Source organism: Lissotriton vulgaris, chromosome 2_1 (assembly GCF_964263255.1).
Source record: "Lissotriton vulgaris chromosome 2_1, aLisVul1.2, whole genome shotgun sequence".
NCBI lineage: Eukaryota > Metazoa > Chordata > Amphibia > Caudata > Salamandridae > Lissotriton > Lissotriton vulgaris.
Genome location: NC_141687.1, coordinates 1,537,461,846 through 1,537,483,240, shown reverse-complemented (window position 1 = coordinate 1,537,483,240; position 21,395 = coordinate 1,537,461,846). Strand labels below are relative to the sequence as shown.

General features: G+C 44.2%; 1 protein-coding gene across 1 annotated transcript in view; it reads left to right on the top strand.

Annotated features, from left to right (window-relative positions):
- LOC147732860 (transient receptor potential cation channel subfamily V member 6-like) overlaps positions 1-21,395 on the top strand; it is a 232,520-nt gene that overhangs the window by 128,341 nt on the left and 82,784 nt on the right. Inside the window, exon 12 of the mRNA XM_086954916.1 lies at positions 11,305-11,371. Within this exon, the coding sequence (XP_086811042.1) occupies positions 11,305-11,371 (67 nt within the window). The remainder of the gene's footprint in view (positions 1-11,304; positions 11,372-21,395) is intronic.

The window sequence follows — 21,395 nt, the reverse complement described above, 5'->3', positions numbered from 1 at the left end:
GGTGGTAATACTCATAGCAGATAGAGTCCAGGTGCTAGATTCAAAGTGGTTGGAGCCTCTTCTGTCCCTGAGGGTCAGACCAGGAGGCCAGCTAACTAGCCCTTGGAGTCACTCTGGTGGTCGTGGGATCAAAAGGTAGGTCCAATCCATCTTACACAGGCAGCAGGGAAACAGAGTAGCAGTCCTTCTTGCAGAGAAGCACAGCAGCCCTGAGGCTTCCACAGATTCAGGGGTATACTGAAGAGTTGGGTCTGAGGGTCCATTATTTATACTTGTTGCCATTTGAGGTAGGATAAGTGTTTGGTATTTCCTGCCTCACTGCCTCCCTGCCCTTGCCACAGCTTTTGTGGGGTCCAAAAGACTACTGTTAATACCCTTTGTGAGTGTGCTGGGCAGAGCCTTCATGATGTGTAAAGGTGGTAGGTGACAGCTCCTCCCCCTCAATAAGTCAGAGATGGCCCATACTGCCAGCTACTATTCCACTTTGTCTGGCTCTCTGGGAGCAATACACAAACACCAACTGTAAGCTGCACCTCGTCATGTGAACCAGGATGTAGGCTGCAGGCTTCAAATGGTTGGGACGAGTAAATGCTAACTTTATAAAAGTGTAATTTTCATAATTCTGACTTAAAATCCAACTTTACCATTAAAGAGGGTTTTAAATTGCAAATCTTTCGACACCAAACTCACCATGCCCACCTGCTCCCAATTTAAAGTTAGCACTTATTAAATGCAATAAGTTAACCTAATGTTATCTTATGGGATAGGTAGGCCTTGTAGTAGTGAAAAACTGATTTAAGTTTAAGAGTTCTTCATGACCAGGGCATATAAAATGAAAAAGTATCAGTATCATAAATCTTTATTTCAGCCTATAAGGCCATAAAAGCACAACTAAAATAAATGCAATACTTTACATACAACTTGCTGATGCTATCCATAAGACTATGTAAGACTGAATAATATTTGATAAGTATAAGAATTTCATATCTAAGTTTTTAGGTTGTCGAGGCCGACTCCTCTACTCGCCAGCCTGAAGAAGGTTGTACAATTTACACACATTATATGGCCTTTACATTAGCCGCACAATAGTGATCAGTAGAGTGCATGTGCTTAGACAATGGGACAAGTTTTGGAAATGTAAATGTAAATGGAAATGTGTGTGTCTTGTAAAGCGCACTGCTACCCGGAGGCATCCTGGCCCTATAGACCGCTGGGGAACCCGTCCTGGCTTTCCCTGTGAGATGTTCCCTTCTTGGTATCTCCAAAGTGAAACCAGGTATCCCCGGCATTTGTGGGGGGCCGTTTTGGAGATGAGGCAAGCTAATGCCCAGAGTTGCCGAGTGTGATCCCTGGTTAGAGTAGGCACCAGGGTGAGAATTATCGAGTCGGCTGACCCTGGTTCACGACCCTACCGTGTCGGGAATTTAACCCTAGTCACGGGCCGTCCTCGGCTTCCATCTTCACTCAGATATGGTCTCTTCAAAAGATTCAAAAACTAATCCTTCGGGCAGCACGTGTCAATTTATAAAATTTAAAAAGGCAGTCGCATTAAAAACAGTAATAATGTCCGGAAACAAGTGTTAGTATTCAAATTTAAAAAAGAATCTGTATGATCAAATAGAGACGCCGACTTGGCTTACAGTTCCTGAGAGAGAGAAAGCACACATGCAAAGCTTCGGCTACAATAAGGTTGTTGCTTGGGATTGGGGCCATGCAAACTAGACAGGACTCAAATCAAGCAGGGGCTGCTGCTTTTACAGGGAAAAAAAGTCAAGCTTTTTACAACATCTGGTTTAATATGAGACAATGTAAAACAAGCAGCAATTTGTGAAGCACTTGATGATTAAAATAGTACTGAACGAAGAGAACCTCATTTGATTTCATTCATTAATAGAAAGTAAAAGTACGGGACCCGATTAGCATGATAAGTAGTACTAGACTGGTCAGGCCTATAAGCTTTTCTTTAAGATAGCGCAGCGAGAACACCACATGGAGAATAAAAAGCGCGAAATGAAAAACACAATGGGCATTTCGGTATGCACATTAAAAACACCTAGCACTGTTAGATTGGCATACCTCAGTGAGAGGTCTGCTACAGTATCATACAGATCACTGGGTGAGCTACCAGGGATTCTGGTGGTCTATAAACCAGAATTCCGATAAAAGATGAGGCAGGAGAAAATGTTATACAGTATAATAGGGCCTTGATCAATCCTAAATTCTATATTTTTGTGTGCGTAATCTCCCAGTCATCTCTCAATATTACCGTAAGTCCTCCTCCCAGTCTGTCGTTATCCCGGTTGAGCGTTACATCCTGTAGCCTTGTGGGATCGCCAAGGATATAACAGGGTTGTTACTGTCTCTTAGCCATGTTTCGGTCAAGAACATTATATCCCAATGGTCAGAGTCAAGGACAAGCCAGACGTCTTCTGAATGTTTGGGAAGGGACCTGCAGTTGACTAAACAGGCCCTGTAGGTGAGATTAGTCATGGCTAGGTTTCCCGCAGTACATGTGATGGTTAACTTGAAGGAGCAGAATTTGCAATCGAGTTCCCTTTCTGCATCTCCTAAAATTTCTGGGCCAAAATCTATGCACAATGGGTCAGAACATCTACGTGGCTTCAGTACCATTAATTGTTCGTTAGACCAGACTGTTCCGGGACGGAGGCCGGGATTGAGACGGGCAGCATCGCTGGTGCTGGCCGCATTCCGGACGCACACAGGCGCAGACGGGCTTGCCTTAGCCGCACCATTGGCGCGCCAGCGGTGCACCAGCTGCGCGCGTCTATTGCGCTGTCGCATTATCCGCGCTCTTATCTTGGTTAGTGTCTTGTGAGTAGACTGCTAACCTTGGTGCCAAAGAGTGAAAATGGCACCCAAAGCTATAACACAGCTCTGTTACACTGTCAGTGCACGGTACAATACACACAGTACTTCAATTTTAAAAAACTGGTTTCAATTTTAAAAACTGATTTCAATTTTAAAAGACTGGTTTAAAATATGCCAGCAATATGTACAGTTTAAAAATGCAGCAGCAATGACCCTCTAAGGCTTAATACGGCAAAAACACTCAGCTGTGTCTCCGGCGCGGTCGCGTCATCTGGCCTTTTATCTTGGGTAGCGTCTTTTGAGTAGACTGCTAACCTTGGTGCCAAAGAGTGGAAATGATGCCCAGGAGCTATAACACAGCTACATTACATTGTCAGTGCACAGTACAACACACACAGTACTTCAATTTTAAAAAACTGGTTTCAATTTTAAAAGACTGGTTTTCAATTTTAAAAGACTGGTTTAAAATCTGCCAACAATATGTACAGTTTAAAAACGCAGCTATACTGTTGGTCTCAAGAGGCAAGACAGTGATGGAATAGATAGAAAAGAGGTCTTTACTTTCTGCAGTTTCCACACGTTTCCCATATTTTTGTCCCTCAAACAAGTTGGGAGCTGTCTAGGGAGCAAGGGTGAGAGTAGGGAGTCAACAATGGGATGGGAAAATGATGGAAAAGTGTTTCTGATGTAAATACCCCTACTCCTGGTGTTTTGGTTCTTCACTATCCTTGCTTTCATGTAAGTAAAGAGAAAGAAATACTCAAAATTCTGCAAGTAACATCAGCTCAAATGTTTAGTAGAATATATGCAAACTTTTTGAGTGTTCAGAGATCATTGTTCAGTGTATTAAATTGAGCTGGAGGGCTTGAATATTATGGTCAAAATGACCTCAATGTCAAGAGGCTTTGAGCTTTGTACCAATACTGTCGAGAGGATAAGCAATTTTTTAAATAAAATACATGGGATTCTGGAGTCCATTTGTATTTGGCGACTTCTGAACACCAAAAGATTATAAAGAAATTAAGTTGGCATTCAACTGTAATAACTTATTGCATTTGAGTTCTGACTTCACAATGTCTACTGCCAGCAGGGGTTGGCAAGGCAGTTCTGATCAGAGAGCAGAATCAAAGGAGCTAGTTATAGAATGATAAACATTGCCTTTCTTTCTTCTGCTCTGTTTTTTTGGCAGTAGAATGTCAATCAGAAAAGGTAGATAGTTATGGCAACATGCTTATTTGTTCCACTCTTAAGGCAATTGTAGAAAAGTGAATACTAAATGAGAAACTGTAGCATTGAACCTTATAAAGGAACTTGACGATCTGCCTCGTTTCACTGTATGGTCATGGAACTCCTTGATGACTTGCAATATCCTTATAATGTACAGTATGGGGTAATTTATCCCATATTTATTAATTGACTCCTAATATACACCTGTAAATTAAGAGGGATATTCTACCTGACCAAAGTAGATTAGCTGATTCAATCAATCAGTAGATGTGTGGAGCGCTACTTGTCACCCATGAGGGAATTCAGATGGTGGCAGGTCCAGTTGATTAGCCGAACATCCAGGTCTTCGGGGACTATTGGAACTCTGGAAGAGAGGGATAGGTCTGTAAATTAAAGGGTAGCGTGTTTCAAGTCTATTCTGCTATGTAGAAGGAGTGACCTCTACATCTGCTATGTTGGATGTGGGGGTTGAGGGTTTCGAGAAAGAGGTGCAGAGGTGTCAGGTGCGTTGTTGGAAGTCTAAGCAGTGGTTGAAGTAGGCGGGTCCACAGTTGTGTAGGGCCATGTATGCATGGGTCAGAAGCTTGAACTGGCATTGTTTCTGTACAGGGAGCCAGTGGAGTTTCCTGAGGTAGAGGGTGATGTGGGTTCATTTAGGGAGATCCAGGACGAGTCTGGCTGCAGTGTTCTGTATGCGCTATAGTTGTTACAGGAGATGAGCTGCATTCCATGCATAGAGTGCATTGCGGTAGTCTAGTCGGCTGGAGATGAGGACCTGGACGATGGTACATGCTGAGCTTTGAGATAGCCATTTGAATATCTTTGAAACCATGGGGATGATGTTGCATGAGCAGGAGACGGAGTGCACCTTAGTCACCATGGTTAGCTTGTTATCCAGTTTATACCTAGGTTCCTAGCTTGGACAGTGTGGGTGGGAGTAGAATCGTCTTCTGAGGGCCACCAGGAATGCTCCCATGGGGAGCTTTTGTTTCCAAAAATCATTGACTTTGTCTTGTCCTTGTTGATCTTCCTGCAGTTGTCATTCCTCCAGTTGTCAACATCTGTCATGCAGTTGAGGAAGTTAGTCTTGATGTTGGTGGTGTCTTCAGAGAGTGAGAGGATGAGTTATGGGTGTTGTTGGTGTAGCATATAGTGTTGAGTCTGTGGGTTTTGGTGTTGCTGGCCAGAGGGTCTCATATAAATGTTGAAGAGGGTGGGGCTGAGCCAGGATCCTTGTGGAACTCCACAGATAATGTTCTTGCGTTCAGAGGTGAAGGGGGGAAGGTAGACTTTTTGCATTCTTCCTGTAAGAGAGCAGCTCCTTTGATGCCTATGTTCTGCACCCTTGTGATGTGTGTGCCGTTGGAGACCAGGGTGAAGTCTGCCAAGAGGTCTTGGAAGATCAGAGTCTCAGTCTCTCCTCGGTTAGATGTCATCGGTAGCCACTATGATGCCTATGTCAGTGCTGTGGTTGCTGCGGAATCCGGATAGAAGGAATCAAGTAGGAGGTTTTGTTCCAGATGTGAGGAGAGCTGTTGTTTGATGGCCTTTTCTAATACTTTGGCCAGGAGCAGGGAGATCGGTTGGTAGTTGTTGAGTTTGCTGGGGTCTGCTGATGATTATCTTTAGTAGGGCAGTGACTTCTGCATGTTTCCAGTCCTCGGGAAGGTAGCCTTGGCAATTGAGGTGTTGAACCAGGTGTATCCCAGACACTCTTTGCCAGAACTTGATCAAGTCTGCCCCAAATCCGTAATAGCTCTTCACTGGACTGCTGCTGGCAGCAACAGCGGGAGCAGCCACATATAAGAGGGCCTCTGCATGTGTGCCTGAGTGGAGCAGAGAGCAACCCCCCCACCGTTGGAAAATACTTATGCTGTTATAAGTCTCCATGGCAACATCTGAAAACTTATCTATTTCCAGAATAATTCCAGATCTGTTCTGCTTTACACAGGCAGCTTGCTCCGATTCTCTATAAGCGCTGGGATGCCTCTTGGTAACCGTGCGCGGTACAAAATTCGTTAATAATAATAATAATAATAATAATAATAATAATAATAATAATAAGTATGCTATAGCCCAGAGACCTGCCACTGATTTGCCCCATCACTTTCAAATGTCACTGTTGCCATTGCCAGTAGGATGTGTGACCCTGATGGTGTTTTTGATGTCTGTTTGGGGTCGAAGTTGAGGTGTTCCATGGCTGGAGTGGTGTCGTCATTTGTGGTGGTGCATAGGATGGATGCCTTGTATATGAAGGCGATCCATCAGCGAGGCTTGCTGATATGGTCGAGGTGGGTGATCTTGTATCCTTTGGGTATTGCGGCAGCGATGTCAGGCGCAGAAGTGTGGCTGAGCCAGGTCTCAGTGAGGAAAAGGACATAGGGCTTGAGGGTAGAGATGAGGTCCTAAATCTCAGTGGTATGTTTGCATAGTTAGCGTGTGTTAAGGCGCATGGAAGTAGATTTGTTTGTTCAGGTGGTGTCTGTGGTTTTTTTGGGGCGGGGCTGGCCGTGGGCTGGTGTGTGCAGTGCAGGTGAACTGTTAGACAGTGCATGTGAAAGGTCCTACAGTGAACCTTGGATTAGCGGAAAGGCAGTGTTTGATGCGGCAGCCAGCAGGACCTGGGGTCGTGTTGGTTGGTGGGCAAGGGCCAGGCATGGACGGGCGCAGAAAGGCTTGCCTGTGGTGTTTCCGGTGTGCAGTTGCTCTGCAGACTGCCTTAGGTAGGTCCTGGTGTGGGCGGGGCTCCTGTTGGCTAGACGAACAGTCAGTGGGAAAACCCAAGAGGGAAAAACCGGGCAGTGGTGGTGTCATTGGATCAAGCTGGAACAAGCAGGAACTCGAGGCCAAAGGCAAGTAACAGGCTAGGTAGCTGTCCAGGTGCTGATGAAAGTAGTTTTGTGTGATAGTGAATTCACTGCATTTCTTTCTATATCTATTTTGTTATATAGTGAATTCATATCAGTAAACGTTTAAGGAAACTTATGTTAATACTGATCCTGCAGCGTAAAAAGCTAAACTTGTTCAGTTGAGATGTTTATTAATCATTATTGCAGAATTTCGACAGCACTGGCATACGTTTTATAACGGCACTTTAATAATGGAAGAGACCTTGCTGTTGTTATAGAAGTGAATCACTTGTACAAGTCAAGTCAAGTCAAACAAGCTTTATTCGACGATTGTCATAAAAGCAACGTACAAATAAATATGAACATATATCAGAATAAAAGATTTTTTAGATACAAAATTTCTAGGTACATTACATTTAAAAATATATATCAATTTCATCATTGTACATTGATTTAAAATTAAAATTTAAATTTAACACCTTGGGTACAAATTAATCACTTAACAATCTGTTTCTAATGGTCCAGGCCCAGCCTAAGAATTTTGCCACAGGTATGTAAACTGGCATATCAGTGCAGGAGCGGATAATTCTAATTGCCACCGAACCTCTAGCGGTGCCCATCAACCTGCACATTGGGCGGAGCCATATTCTCCGGGGAACTGCGTACATTGGGCATTCAAAAAGCAGATGGCCTATAGTTTCCATAGGTGCTGAGCAGGACGGACATGCCGTCTTGGCTGACTTAGACCAGCTGCTGGTAAATGCCCCAACCGGTAGGCTCCCAATTCTCAGTTGAAAATACAATTTACGATCCAGGGGTTTTAGGATCACATCCCAAAAGGCTTCCAAATTGGGTACGTTTTTAACATCCATAAACAGACCTGTCAAAGACCCTTGATCGATAGACCTAAAAGACCTGGAAGCCACAAACTGCCAGTATAATTTCTTAAGTGCCTTTTTGGGAGGAAACCTACTGTTAGTGGGGTCATCCCACAAATCCCGCAAACCCAAATCAAACAGTAGGCACCTAATGTGTCTTAACCACTTTATTTTGTGATAGGTGTCACTACTGATTATATCAAGTAAACCCCTTGAGTAGGTTTCCAGTTCCGGGGTGGTCCAAATCCTCCTCCAATACAAAATAGGGCGTAGAGAAGCTATAAGTGCTATTGGGAACATGCCTAAATCATAAAAAAGAGGGTTCAAGGGGGTACTCTTAGGCAATTTTATTAGATTCCTTAAAAAGGCATTCTCTGAGATTGGCATCCCCTTGAGATTTTCAGTTCCCCACAATTCAACCCCGTACAGAGTGGAACTAACCACTTTGCCATTATAAACTTGCAATACTGGGGATATAGGTTTAGTAAGGGATTTGGCATGTTCTACAGTCAGAGCACCCGCTAGCTGTCTATGCTTGAGGGTAGCCAGCTCAATTTGTTGGTTCCAGCACAAATTATGCTGGATACAAACTCCCAAATAGGTGAAGGATTGGACCCTTTCCAGCGGGCGCTTATTCATAAGCACGGTTCCTTTAAAAGATTTAGACGCATTAAAAGTCATAAATTTTGATTTTTGAACATTTACCTCTAACCCACGTGCTATACAAAAATCTTCAAAGAGACCTAAACTTTTTTGAATCCCACTTGGAGTTTTTGCAATTAAAAGACAATCGTCAGCAAACATTAAAATGGGCACTTTGGCTCCAGCAATGGTAGGTGCATCAACGTTGGAATCAATTAAAATTTGTGCCACATCATTAATGTATAAAGAAAATAGGGTTGGTGCCAAGACGCAGCCCTGTCGTACTCCAGTTTCCACTGGGAAATGTGGGGTAACATTACCGGGACTCCCCCACCTAATCTGTGCGTAATTCTGTTCATGCAATCTTTTTACCAGGGATAAAAGAGTCCCTGGCATACCCATGTTATTAAGAACATTCCATAGTGTGGAGCGAGGGACCAGGCCGAATGCCGCTCTTAAATCTATGAAAGCGGCATAAAGGCTTCCATGACCAATTGTCACTATCTTCCAGTAGAGCATTGCGAAATGCAACACCTGGTCGATAGTGCTAATTGAGTTTCTAAACCCTCCCTGAAGGTGTGATAAGATCTTATTATCACGTTCCCAGTCTAGGATTTTGTTTAAAACCAGCCTGCCAAATATTTTTTGGGATGTATCAATCAGGCTGATTGGCCGGTAATTTCCTGGCTGGGACCTATCCCCTTTTTTGTAAACGGGTATGATCTCTGCTCCGTTCCAGGAGCTTGGTATTGGAGCTCCCCTAGCGATCATATTTGACAGGAGAAATAGGTAGTTGCCCCAGGAGTTCTTATCTTGTAAAAATAGATCTGCAGGTATGCCATTGATGCCTGGCGCTCTACCAGGGACCGCTAAGTCTAGAGCACACTGTACATCTTTCAGAGTGAAGAAGTCTTCCGTTAGAATTTCCAGGGGTACTTCCACTACTGGTTAGGAGTCTTTGCCTTTAGCATACTGGGGCTGGAAATATTCTACCCATTTTTCTTGGGGGACCCAATTTTGCGGTTTATCCGGATTTGCGTCTACACCCCATTTGTAGATATTCCAGAATTTTCGCGTGTCTTTAGAAGATCCTGCCTCCTTGAGGTCATTCCACCTTTTTTCATCCCAGTCTCGCTTGGCACTTAAGACAGTGTTTTTATATGTTAGTCTAGCTGCTCTAATATTCTCAGTTATCTCTGATTTGATTGCTTCTCCCAGATTTAGGCGGGCCTTCCTGCATTCGCTAGAATACCACCGAGATGGTTCTGGGACTCGGGAGGGATTCCGCCGGCAGGGCTTAACAAAAAGGCTCTTTAATTCCCCAAAGAGAACCTCATGAATCCTGGTCCCCTCACCTAATTTTAAGGAATTATTGACTGGTTCAGATAACATCAATAGATCACATTTTGCCTGTTCAAGCTTGCTGCTTATAAAATCCATGTTCTCTTTAAGGAGTGAAACTTTGGACCACCGAATGTGGCGCATGTCATTAGATATTACAATATCGTGGGAGGAGGTAGGAACCATCTTAGCCCCAAGATGTTCAGGAGATTCCCAGTAAGTAAGACTCATAGACAGGGGATTGTGGTCACTCTCTACCCTATCTATGACTACCATGTCTTCAAGATATTTCCATAGACCCAGGTTAATCAAAATGTAGTCTATTCTGCTCTTGCGATTGCCACTTATAAATGTACATACACCAGATTTATCGCCAGTGGTCCTACCATTAGTTGATCTTAGACCTTTATTTAAGCAGATAGAATTCATTTGGACCACTATATCTGTCCATTTGTTTACTGGGTCAAGATCCAATTTGGGAATCCCCCATTCCCTATCCTCCTCCTCCGACACGTTCCAACTTCCTTTCAAAAGAGGCTCAAAATTTACATTAAAATCCCCCCCAACAATTACATTTGAGGGCAAGTGTCGACTTTCCAAAAAGTCTTCCAATACTAGTAAAACCTCAGATTTTCTACCCCCCGTACTTCTCGCATAAATATTACAAACATAGACTAATTTGTCATTTGGAAACTTGAGACTTAGTATCTGGAGATCCCTGTGGTTAGTCGGAATGGTTTTTATTAATACACCCAGATCTTGCCTTATCCAAATCGTAAGCCCTCCGGCTGGTCTCCCTCTCCCTTCCTTCACTGCAGGGATACTATAATTCAAGTAATCTGTCATGTACAGGTCTTCTAGTGCCCATGTTTCCTGGAATAAGCATATTTCATGTTCTCTAATAAATAATGCCCACTCCGGTGTCTCCAGCTTAGACCTTAGGCCAGCTGTGTTCCAGGAAAGAACAGACCCCGATCTACCACTAGTGAGCACGGGACTAGGTTGCTCCAAGAGCTCCAAATTAATAACTGGGGGACTAACCTCAGCTGAGGAACAAGGTGGTGAAATGTGTTCATCACTTGTACATATTTTGTGCTTATGTAAAGCCCTTGAGAAAAAGAGATTGATTATGACTAATATTTTTCCAATTTGGCATGCTACTTGCTAAGGGCAGTACATTTTGTTCGAACCAATGACATTAAAAAATGTGTTTTATGTAAATTGTCTAATTTATGGAGCCCCTTGAGAAGATGTTGTCTGAAATGTAGCTTCTGGCAGTCAATACTTCAAATGTTATGAATTTGAATTTTAATGTTTTGTTTATTTCTGTTTGAAGCACTGATTTGTAGTTTATCCAGCTTGCTATTATTTTTACTAATGTAATAAAGAAATGCATACTCAAGTAGTTAAAAGTCTATGAATCATATGCATCTGCTAGTGAAATGATGCTGGAGAGTGTTGATGCTACCAAGAGACCAGTTACCTCTTGAGATTGCTTGGCTCTGTTTACTTTTAACACTGCTCCCTTTCCTTTCTAGATGATATTTGGCGACCTTTTGAAATTCTGCTGGCTCATGGCGGTGGTCATTCTAGGGTTCTCTTCAGGTAAGTTATCAAGATGAGATCATTATGTCGCCAGGGGCGGCTCTAGGCTCATGGCGGCCCTGGGCAGGGAGCGTAGGTAGGGGGCCCCGGAGGAGGGGGTTCGGGCGGGGTGGAGCGCGGAGGCCAGCGAAGAGGGGGGGTTCAGGGTGTTTGGAAGTGGCGGCCCCCTGCCAGGGGCCGCCACAAAAATATGTATCCATCCTCAGAGGATTATTATATTAAGGATATATATTGGCATGGTGGCCCCTGGGGTTTAGTGACCCTGTGCAGGTGCACAGGTTGCACATGCCTAAGGCAGCCCCTGATGTCGCTACTCGTAATGTGCCTTGACCCAATATGTTTTCGATTGAATCTTAAAGTGGCAGGTGGATTTCACGATTTTAGTCTATATATGCAACATGTATTATGTTGCAGCCTGTGCATTTGCAACAATAATCAGAATCGTTTAAGCAGATTGCTAATTGTATATAGGTAAATATTATTTCTTCTGTTGTTTACTGGTTAATTGCTCCACAGTCAAAGTTACCACTTCCGGTTCACATATTTCTGGGCAACAATGCACTTGCTAATGCTTAATTATGTAGTCAGGTACATATTTTTACTATGTTGTTTAACTGCACATGTTGTATACAACAAAAATCAGGATGCCACTCTAGAAAAAATTATGGTTGGAATGTCTCTCAAGTGTATGCCTGTCTTACTTGGTGTTAGATTTGGCATTGTTGGTGTGGTTTCCACTGACTTTTTGCATTCAGACTTCCTGTTTTTGCTGACTTCGTTTTTGCTGGCCTTAGGATTCTGTGCATTTTACCACTGCTAACTAATGCTTGTTCTCTTTCCCTAAAATGTGGTAACAGTGGCTTATTCACAATTGGCATATTTAATTTATTGGTAAGTCCCTAGTAATGTGCACTACCTACGGCCAGGGCCTGTAAATACTAGTGCGTCTACAGCACTGATTGTACCACCCACTTCTGTAGCCCAGATACGCTGCTTGTACTTCTGCTGAGGCGGAAGCCGGGAGGTTGTTGTTTAATTTTAACTGTGTGTAGCCAGATTAAGTGAGCTATCACTGGGGTTTCCTCGCGGATTTTAGCGCGGCGATTCCCCCTCGTTTTTAAATCATTTTAAACCCTCCCCTGCACTCTGCTTTATCTCCAGCAGTTTATTTACTTACCTATTTCACTCACTCTCCCTGCATTCCTAGGGGTTCTCAGCCGAGTAAGGTGCTGAGCCCCTCGGTCCCGGGCTTCCTGTAGCGGTCATTTTGGCTTGGGAGACTTCCTTCTCACCACTAGAGGGACAGTATTTAAGGATACGGTCATGCCTCCGCGCAGCGGACGCGACCAGTGGACGCGCCGTATCAGCGCCGGAGTCACGCCAGAGTCCTGCCCGTCTGCGCCCGTCAGCGACAAGAAGGCGCCAGGGGCCAGGTACGCTGCCCCCCCTCTCCCTCCTACCAGAGTGGAACCCCTTTATACCTTTAGTACCCTACGAGCGCTCAAACTCCCTCGCCTACCTTGCCATCATACCATCACTCCGGAAACGCTCTCAATGACTCCTGAGTGCTGCTGGATTAAGACAGCTAACTACCAGCAGGCCCCGGATACCGGTAAATATCTGCCCTCCTCCTTAAGGCCAGGTCCCCCTCTTATGCCTATCCACACCGGTTTTCTCATCAATACCCGTTCGCTTGTTAAAAACAATATCACTTTCAAGGAATTCACCTCCGACAAGCAACCCCATGGGTCTTCATCACCGAAACCTTATGCCACAGACTCTTTTGAGCCGGACTTAGTAAACGCCATCCCTGGAGGCTATACATTGGCCAGAATGGATAGAATAGGGCATGTGGGAGGGGGCCTCAGGATACTTTACCGTAGCTCGATAAAATGCCGAACCTCTTATCTGTCCTCCCCGCACGACCCCTTTCAGGCTATGCATTTTATTTTAAATCCATTCCCCACGGTCTCCTTTTCAGGGATTCTGATCTATAGACCCCCTGGCCCCAGGTCCGCTTTTTGTCTCAAACTTCTAAAAATTCTAGAACCCTACATCGATACCCCTAATTTTACCATCCTCAGGGATTTTCATTTTTATCTTGAAAACTGCAAGTCCCCTGACACCGTCCATTTGTTAGATTCCCTAGCCTCCTGCGGTCTGCTGCAGCTAGTGGGCAGTCCAACCCACTTAGCTGGCCATACCCTGGATGGGGTATTTTCTAACAACCCCCGGCTCCAGACTGGATCCCCCCTCCCCCTGTCGTGGTCTGACCATCTGGCTGTTCCCCTTGAATTTGTAATTCCCCTTCCCATTGGACCCCGGCCGGACCGCAACAAAAGGGATTTGAGGAGGAATTTTAGGAAGATAAGTAATGAAACCCTTACTCCCTTCCGATCCAAGCGCACAACCCTGCCTATAAAAGATGCCGAAGTTGCGGCTCTCGAGTTTTGTAATACCTTAGCGGAGGCCGTCGAATCTCTCGTCCCGGCTCGCCAACACTATTCATCCAGGAAGCGACCTTCGGCCCCCTGGTTCTCGGACTGCCTTAGGACCCTTAGACAGGGCTGTAGGAGGCAAGAAAGACTATGGAGATCACACTTGGACCCCATAGAGTAGGATAAACATAAAACCTTCCTTAAGGGCTATAAAGCGGCAGTGCTGGCTGAAAAGAAGGCGCACTTTACTAAACTAACTGGCTCACTTACTTCCCCCAGAGACCTGTTCAATATAGTCAACACTTTATCCCTCCTTCAGGCTCCCGACCCCATAATAGCCTCCCAAGATCTATGCAATCGGATTTCCACCTATTTCCACACAAAAATCTTGGATATTTACACTGATTTGGAAAACCTCAACCTCAACCTTAACCCCGTGATCCCTCCCTCATCTGCCGTAACTCTGGAAAATCAAGCCACCGAGCTCTCCACTCGGCTCACCCATTTTCCCCCTCTTACTCCTGACTACCTTAGTGTGCTCTTGGACAAGCTTAAGTCCGGATCCCCGCTTGATCCCTGTCCTGTAAAAATCTTGAAAGAATGCAGGCACGTACTTATGCCCCTTCTGGTGGAGGTCATGAATCTAGCTATTTCTGAAGGGGTTTATCCCTCGATGTGGAAAACAGCCGTTGTCAAACCTCTTCTGAAAATGCCCACACTGGACCCGGGGACTTTAAAAAACATTCGGCCCATCTCCCTTCTCCCTGCCCCCTCTAAGCTCCTGGAGGCACATCTTAACCACCACTTGAGTGCCTTCCTCGACAGTTCCAGCTCTTTAGACCCCTCTCAGCATGGCTTCCGTAGGGCACACAGCACTCACTGTTGTTGTCGACAGCATTCGGGCCAAGGTTGATAGTGGCCAAATGACTCTACTGGTGCTGCTTGACTTAACGGCGGCTTTTGATACCCTTTCTCCATCTATCCTTGCCAGCCGCCTTAGCAGAATGGATTTAGATGGCCCCGCACTCAGCCTCCTCACATCCTTCCTTGACCAACGGCAGCAAAGGGTAAAGCTTGGCGACTTCATCTCACCAATCAAGCCTGTGAAGTGTGGGGTCCAGGCTTGTAAGGTCCTTTGACCTAGAAGTTCTCTCCTATGCCGACGACACACAGATCATGGTCTCCATAACACAATCTGTGGATATTACAGCCCTTAACTTTAAAAATTATATGGAGGCGGTCGCTGACTGGATGGTCAAGAACTTCCTTAAATTGAATGAAGAAAAAACCGAGGTCCTCATCTTTGGAGCCAAACATGAGACCTGGTCAATGGACTGGTGGCCCCCTGCCCTTGGCATCTGCCCCATTCCCTCTTCCTCCGCCTGTAATTTGGGTGTTATCCTGGACACCACTCTTTCCCTCGAGAAACAGGTTAGCAGGACAGTCTCCACCTGCTGTGGGGCTCTTAGGATTTTAAGAAAAATCACCCACTACCTCTCCTTTGAAGCCCGCAAACAGGTCGCAGTGGCTCTTATAGCCTCCAGGCTGGACTACTGCAATGCACTTTATCTAGGCATTAACATCGGCCTGGTCCAACGCCTTCAGATTGTGCAAAATGCAGCGGCCCGGTTTGTCATGGATGCCCCGAAACACTCTTCGGGTTCGGCCATCAGGAAGAACCTGCATTGGCTCCCCATGCAGGCTAGGATAAACTTTAAGGCCCTCTGCCTTACGGACTGTGCCTTGACTGGCACTGGGCCCGAAGACATTCGGTTACTTGAGTCCCCTTATGTCCCGGGCAGAGCACTTCGCTCCTCTAACAAAAATCTGCTCGCTGTTCCTCGAGTCTCCAAGGCCAGATGGGGCGGAAGGGCCTTCCGAGCTCTCGCCCCCAGACTCTGGAACACCCTTCCTGATGACCTCAAGGAGCTTGCTTCCCATGCCCTTTTTCACAAAGCACTTAAGACCTGGCTCTTTCAGAAAGCTTACCAATAACCTGCTCCCACTCCTCTTCTGAACAAACAGTTTACCATCTTAAGCGCCTTGATGCCTTCGGGTTTAGTTTTGCTCTACAAATCTATTTTCTTTCTTTGTTCTTTCTATAAACATGTCTAAGGCCTGCCATTGCAGAGCCTACGGATGCAGTCAACCTGGCATTTTAAACCTATTGCCAGACCAAAACCTGGCTTTTTAATACCTGTGATATTGCTTTATTCTGCATTTTAGAACCATAAAAGTACATAAAACATATAGGGCCCGATTCACAGAACTAACTTAAGACAAAATCCTAAACTTACTACCATTTCAGTATTCACAGAAGGCATTACTCATTTCGGTATTCACAGAAGTTAGGAGTCCTAACTTTAGGACTCCTAAATGCCTTCTGTGAATACCGAAAGTCTTAAAGTTAGGATTTTTCTCAGTTTAGGAGTAGTACAGTTAGGACTCCTAAATTTAGGACTCTTAAATGCCTGCTGTGAATATCGAAAATCTTAAAGTTAGGATTTTTCTCAGTTTAGGAGTCCTAAAATTATGAGTCCTAACTTTACTACTCCCAAATAGAGAAAAATCCAAACTTTAAGACTTTTTAGTTTTCACAGAAGGCATTTAGGAGTCCTAAAGTTAGGAGTACTAACTTAGATAGATCGTGAATCCATTATAAGATCAGTCAGAATTACAAACTATGGCAATGAGGATGCAGAAAAAAGTGCAAAATACTTCGCAAAGGAACAGGAAACGACACTTACAACGCAACTTTTACAACGCACCACCTTTACAACAAAACTTTTACAACGCAACATCCATTACAACGCATACCATTACAACGCAACCATTACAATGCATGTCACTACAACGCATACCACTACAACGTATGTCATTACAACGCAGTCATTACAATGCATACCATTACAACGCATAAAAAACACTATCCAACACTTACCCTACTGTTGCACCCCCTGGAGTTAGAATAGTAATTTTTACCCATACACTATCCAATACTTACCCTACTGTTGCACCCCCTGGAGTTAGAATAGTCATTTTTACCCCTACACTATCCAACACTTACCCTACTGCTGCACCCCCTGGAGTAAGAATAGTAATTTTTACCCCTACACTATCCAATACTTATCATACATGCAATGTAATGGTATGTGTTGTAATGGTATGCAATGTAAATGTAGTATGCGTTGTAGTGGAATGCGTTATAAAGGTAGTTTCAAAGAATGTGTTGTAATGGCATGCGTTGTAATGGAATGCGTTGTAATGGATGTTGCGGTGTAAAAAATGCGTTGTAAAGGTAATGGTTGTAAAAGTATGCATTGTAACGACATACATCCCAAAGGAACATCTAAATCTGCATTTGCCATGCCAGAGTGCAACAGCCTTGCGCTTGACAATACAGTGTTTACAAAAGATAGAGGGGGAACAGAAATAATTGTGGAAAATCACAATCAACATTGAAACAAAGGTTCGAAATTCTTGATTACTAGTGTAGGAATTTTCTTTATTTTGTGTATTTCCAAAGTGGAGCGGTGTAGTGTTCTTGCATCCTGTTTATGCTTTGCATGTTATGTCCCTCTCTACTCCTGCTTGTAGAATGTTGCAGCAATGATGCTTTGTAGAATGTTGGGGCTCTGTGGGCTGTGGATGACAGTTGGCATTGGGCTGAGCATTGGGCTGAGCATCATGCTAGATGTTCCTGGTGGGGTGTTATTACCATCTTAACTACTTGACTACTAATAAACATCTCTACATCATCTTCTGTGTGGATCTATTCACTACAAGCGGGCAATGCGTTTCACCTTACAAATGCTTCATCGGGGCAATAGGTCCGACCCTCTTGATTTCTTGATTAGGAGGTATAGTAAGTTAGAAATACATGAGGTTCAAGGAAAATTCCTGATGATAAGTTCTGATCATTCAAGAGTCAAATGCAAGCCCTTTAATAAGAGTCTTTACAATGTGAATCCTGGTAATTAAATCATGCTACACTTCTGCGACATGAGTCACATCTCAAAGGTTTAATTCTAGTGTGCGTTCTTCTAAAAGCCAGGGTTCACAATAGTGCTTTGAATGGGAAAAAATAAGTGCAGGTACTCTTAAAATGAACCATGAATGTAGCAAGTGGGTGGGGCTAGGGGCGGGGCTAAGGACAAGACATAAAAGACACTTCTACTTTTTTGCCGAATACTTATATATTCTTGATTGCACACTCACAGCAACAAGCAGCAATGCTCACACAAAACATTCCAGAATGTCTTTTAAAATCCCTCCCTAGTGTCTGGATTCTCTCCCTCTTTCACTCTTTTTTCTCTCACACACACACAAAATGCGCACACAAGCAGGCAAACACCCAGACACAAGCAGACAGACAGTCACACAAAACACTCAGGTGGGATAAAGGCCATTTTACACTCCTTATCTCACGTGGCTTTCTTAATTGCTGCTATTGCTGCTATCAGCGGGATGCCTGGATTCAGTGTGTGCACAAATGCACACCATGGTGTGGTGTGACTGTGATTGACAGCGCAGGGCCTGACCGGCCCTGCTCTGTCATACACAGCGTGGTTGTGAACACCGGACATTATGTAGAAAAGCCCTGCTGAATAGTTTGAAGGTGGCTCCGCTTGGGCTACAGCGGCGCTTTGGTTGTCAGACAGCCTTGTTAGACCGCGTGAGCCAAAGCAACAATGAGCCTGCCTCAGAGCGGTACACATGAGAAGTGCCAGTACTCAGTACGGTGAGTACCGGCCCATTTAAAGCTCTAGTTCACAACCAAAACAGCTACAGGCGCCTGTTTCCAAGGCTTATGACTCCCCAATTCGGGCCATGTCAGGCAGCAAGGACAAACGCCCGGTCCTGTCTTCTGCGATGTTATCGATCTCTGCCTGACACCGCCCAAATTGGAACGGTATAAGCCTTGGAAATGGGCATCTGTCGCTGTATTTGTCGTGAACCCTGGATCTAGAAGAACGCACACGAGAATCAAACCTTTAAGTTGGGACTCACATCACAGATGTGCAGTATGATTTAATTATCAGGACTCACATTGTAAAAACTCTTATTAAAGGGCATGCATTTGACTCCTGAATGATCAGAACTTATCATCAGGAATTTTCCTTCACACTCATGTGTTTCTAACCTATAATTCCTCCTAATCAAGAAATTCCATGTGTCGTTTGGAGGTTCGGATCTCTTGCCATAATGAAGCCTTTGTAATATGAAACGCGTTGTCTTCGCCAATGTGTAAATAAAGAAAAATCCTACACTAGTAATCAAGACATTGAGCCTGTTTTTCAATGCTGATTGTGATATTCCCCAATTGTTTCTGTTGCTCAACTTTTGTAAAAATGTGTTTTGTGTGTCGTCAATGTGCAGCTGGCCATTTAGGTGGGCAACGGTGTTTGTCTAACTGTAGTGCCTCTTTCAGGCAGTGCGACTTTGAACTCCCTGGCTGCCTCACCATTTTTGTCTAGTTGAACAACACAGCACACAGCACACAGAATAAGAGTAATGGAAATACATGTTTTAAAAGACAATTGTGTGTACAAGCCGCAGACAACCCGAAAAAGTAAATCAAGAACTTTCTAGAGTTTAAACATGTGTCAGCAATTGCAAAGGGCTATCTAATACAAAGTCAGAGCAAATAATAAAGCAAGGCCAGAGAGTAACAATGGTTAAAACGTATACACAAAATACCATAACATTTAGCTAAAAGCATTGATAAAATTCCAAACAAATAATACGTTATTCTAATCATAAGGATTCTGGAACATTCAAACAAGAGGATCAGAAAAATATTTCAGAGGTAAGTCCAAGGTTCAGGGCTTGCCCAAAAATATAGGGCTCAGTGTAGTGTTTTACTTCTAATGCTCCACCTCCAATGTAGATATTTAGAGACAGTACAGATAATAGGATGCAAAGACTTTGTGTGGAGAAGCCTAACGGTTGCCTGCAGTTATCAGCACCCAAGTTGTTTGCAAATAGGAATAATCCAAGCTTTTCGATGGCAAGCATAGCCGAGTCAGAAGATAAAATGAACTAAGAATTCTTGTGCCGGCTGGCATGATGGGCATATGGTGCTAGTACTAGTTTGAGGATTCCATTTGGCTAGTAAGGACAAAAGAGGCATGGTGCCATATTGAAATTTGAGATTCAATTGCCTTACACCATTTGGATGGAGGTAGTCTAAAAAAGGTTTGAATGCAGAGTCTGTTATAAAATCTAAAACATAAGAAGTAAGGGAGCCCAATGTTGCTGCATTCTTCATTTCTTTGACATGCAGAGGCTCCCAGAAGGCATCCTTAAGGGTGGCCCCGGCTAGATTTTTTGTGGCGGTGGGGGATAGACCAAAAATATCCAGGTCCAAGCTGGGTTAGAGAACCTTTAACATAACTTATACACTTGGGGCCCGATGTAGGTAAATCCCATTTACCGAATTTTACCGATTCGGTATTTTAAAATCGGTAAATGGGATGTAGGTCCCAACATCTGGAATCGTTACCGATTCCTTACAAATTCAGTATTTACCGATTCGGTAAATACCGAATCGGTATTTGCTATTGAATCCTATGGGCCTTTGAAGCCCATAGGATTAAAGTCAAATACCGAATCGGTATTTACCGAATCGGTAAATACCGAATTTGGCAAGGGTGCAGGGGGTGTCACTTTGACACCCTCTAGCACCCCCAAAACGGGCATGTGTGCAATGTGGCACACAGACATGCCCTAAGGGCACGTCTGTCAGTCACATGGCACATGTGTACATGCACAGATGTGCATGTACACAGGAATCGGTATTTTACCATGGATTTGTATTCCATGGTAAAATACCGATTCTGTAAGCCATGTGCTGATGGAACATTGGCTACCTACATTGCATTTTCGGTAATTTTACCGAATCGTTATCATTACCGATTCAGTAATTATTACCGATTCGGTAAATTTACCGATTCGGTAATGATAACGATTCGGTAAAATTACCGAAAATGTGCCCCTACATCTCGATAGACCTTTACCGATCGGAAACGGCCGAAAATCGGTATTTTCGGCCGATTCCGATCGGTAAAGGGCTACCTACATCGGGCCCTTGATCTTGCCTCATTGGTCCACGGAGGCCACTTTCTGAAGAGCTTTATAATAGTCCTCTAGAGCTGAAGTGCATTTTAACCTCCAGCAGTATAAGAGCGGCCTTAGATGAACCTTGTGGATCATTGGATCAATACCCAGATCCCGGCATGGGGCTATTAATGGAGTGTTTTAGGAAGGCTTGTTGGTGCTCTCAGGAATGTGTTTTCAGCAACCTCAATAAGGGTCAAACTTGCATTACCCCATACTTCTGCCCCATACAATGCCTCTACCTTTGTTCTATAGACCTTTATCATGGGGGAGATGTGGCTGGCTTGAAAGGACTAATGGAGTCTTAGAATAGAGGCAAATTCTTCTGTTAGGTTGAGACTACTCTTTTGTATCTGGAGCGACCCTGACATGGATCTAGTTAGTTTGATATCCAAGTAATCAAACTCAATGACCTTCTCCAACAGTTTCCTCTTGAGCATTATCAACCCCTAAGCGATGTGTGTAGG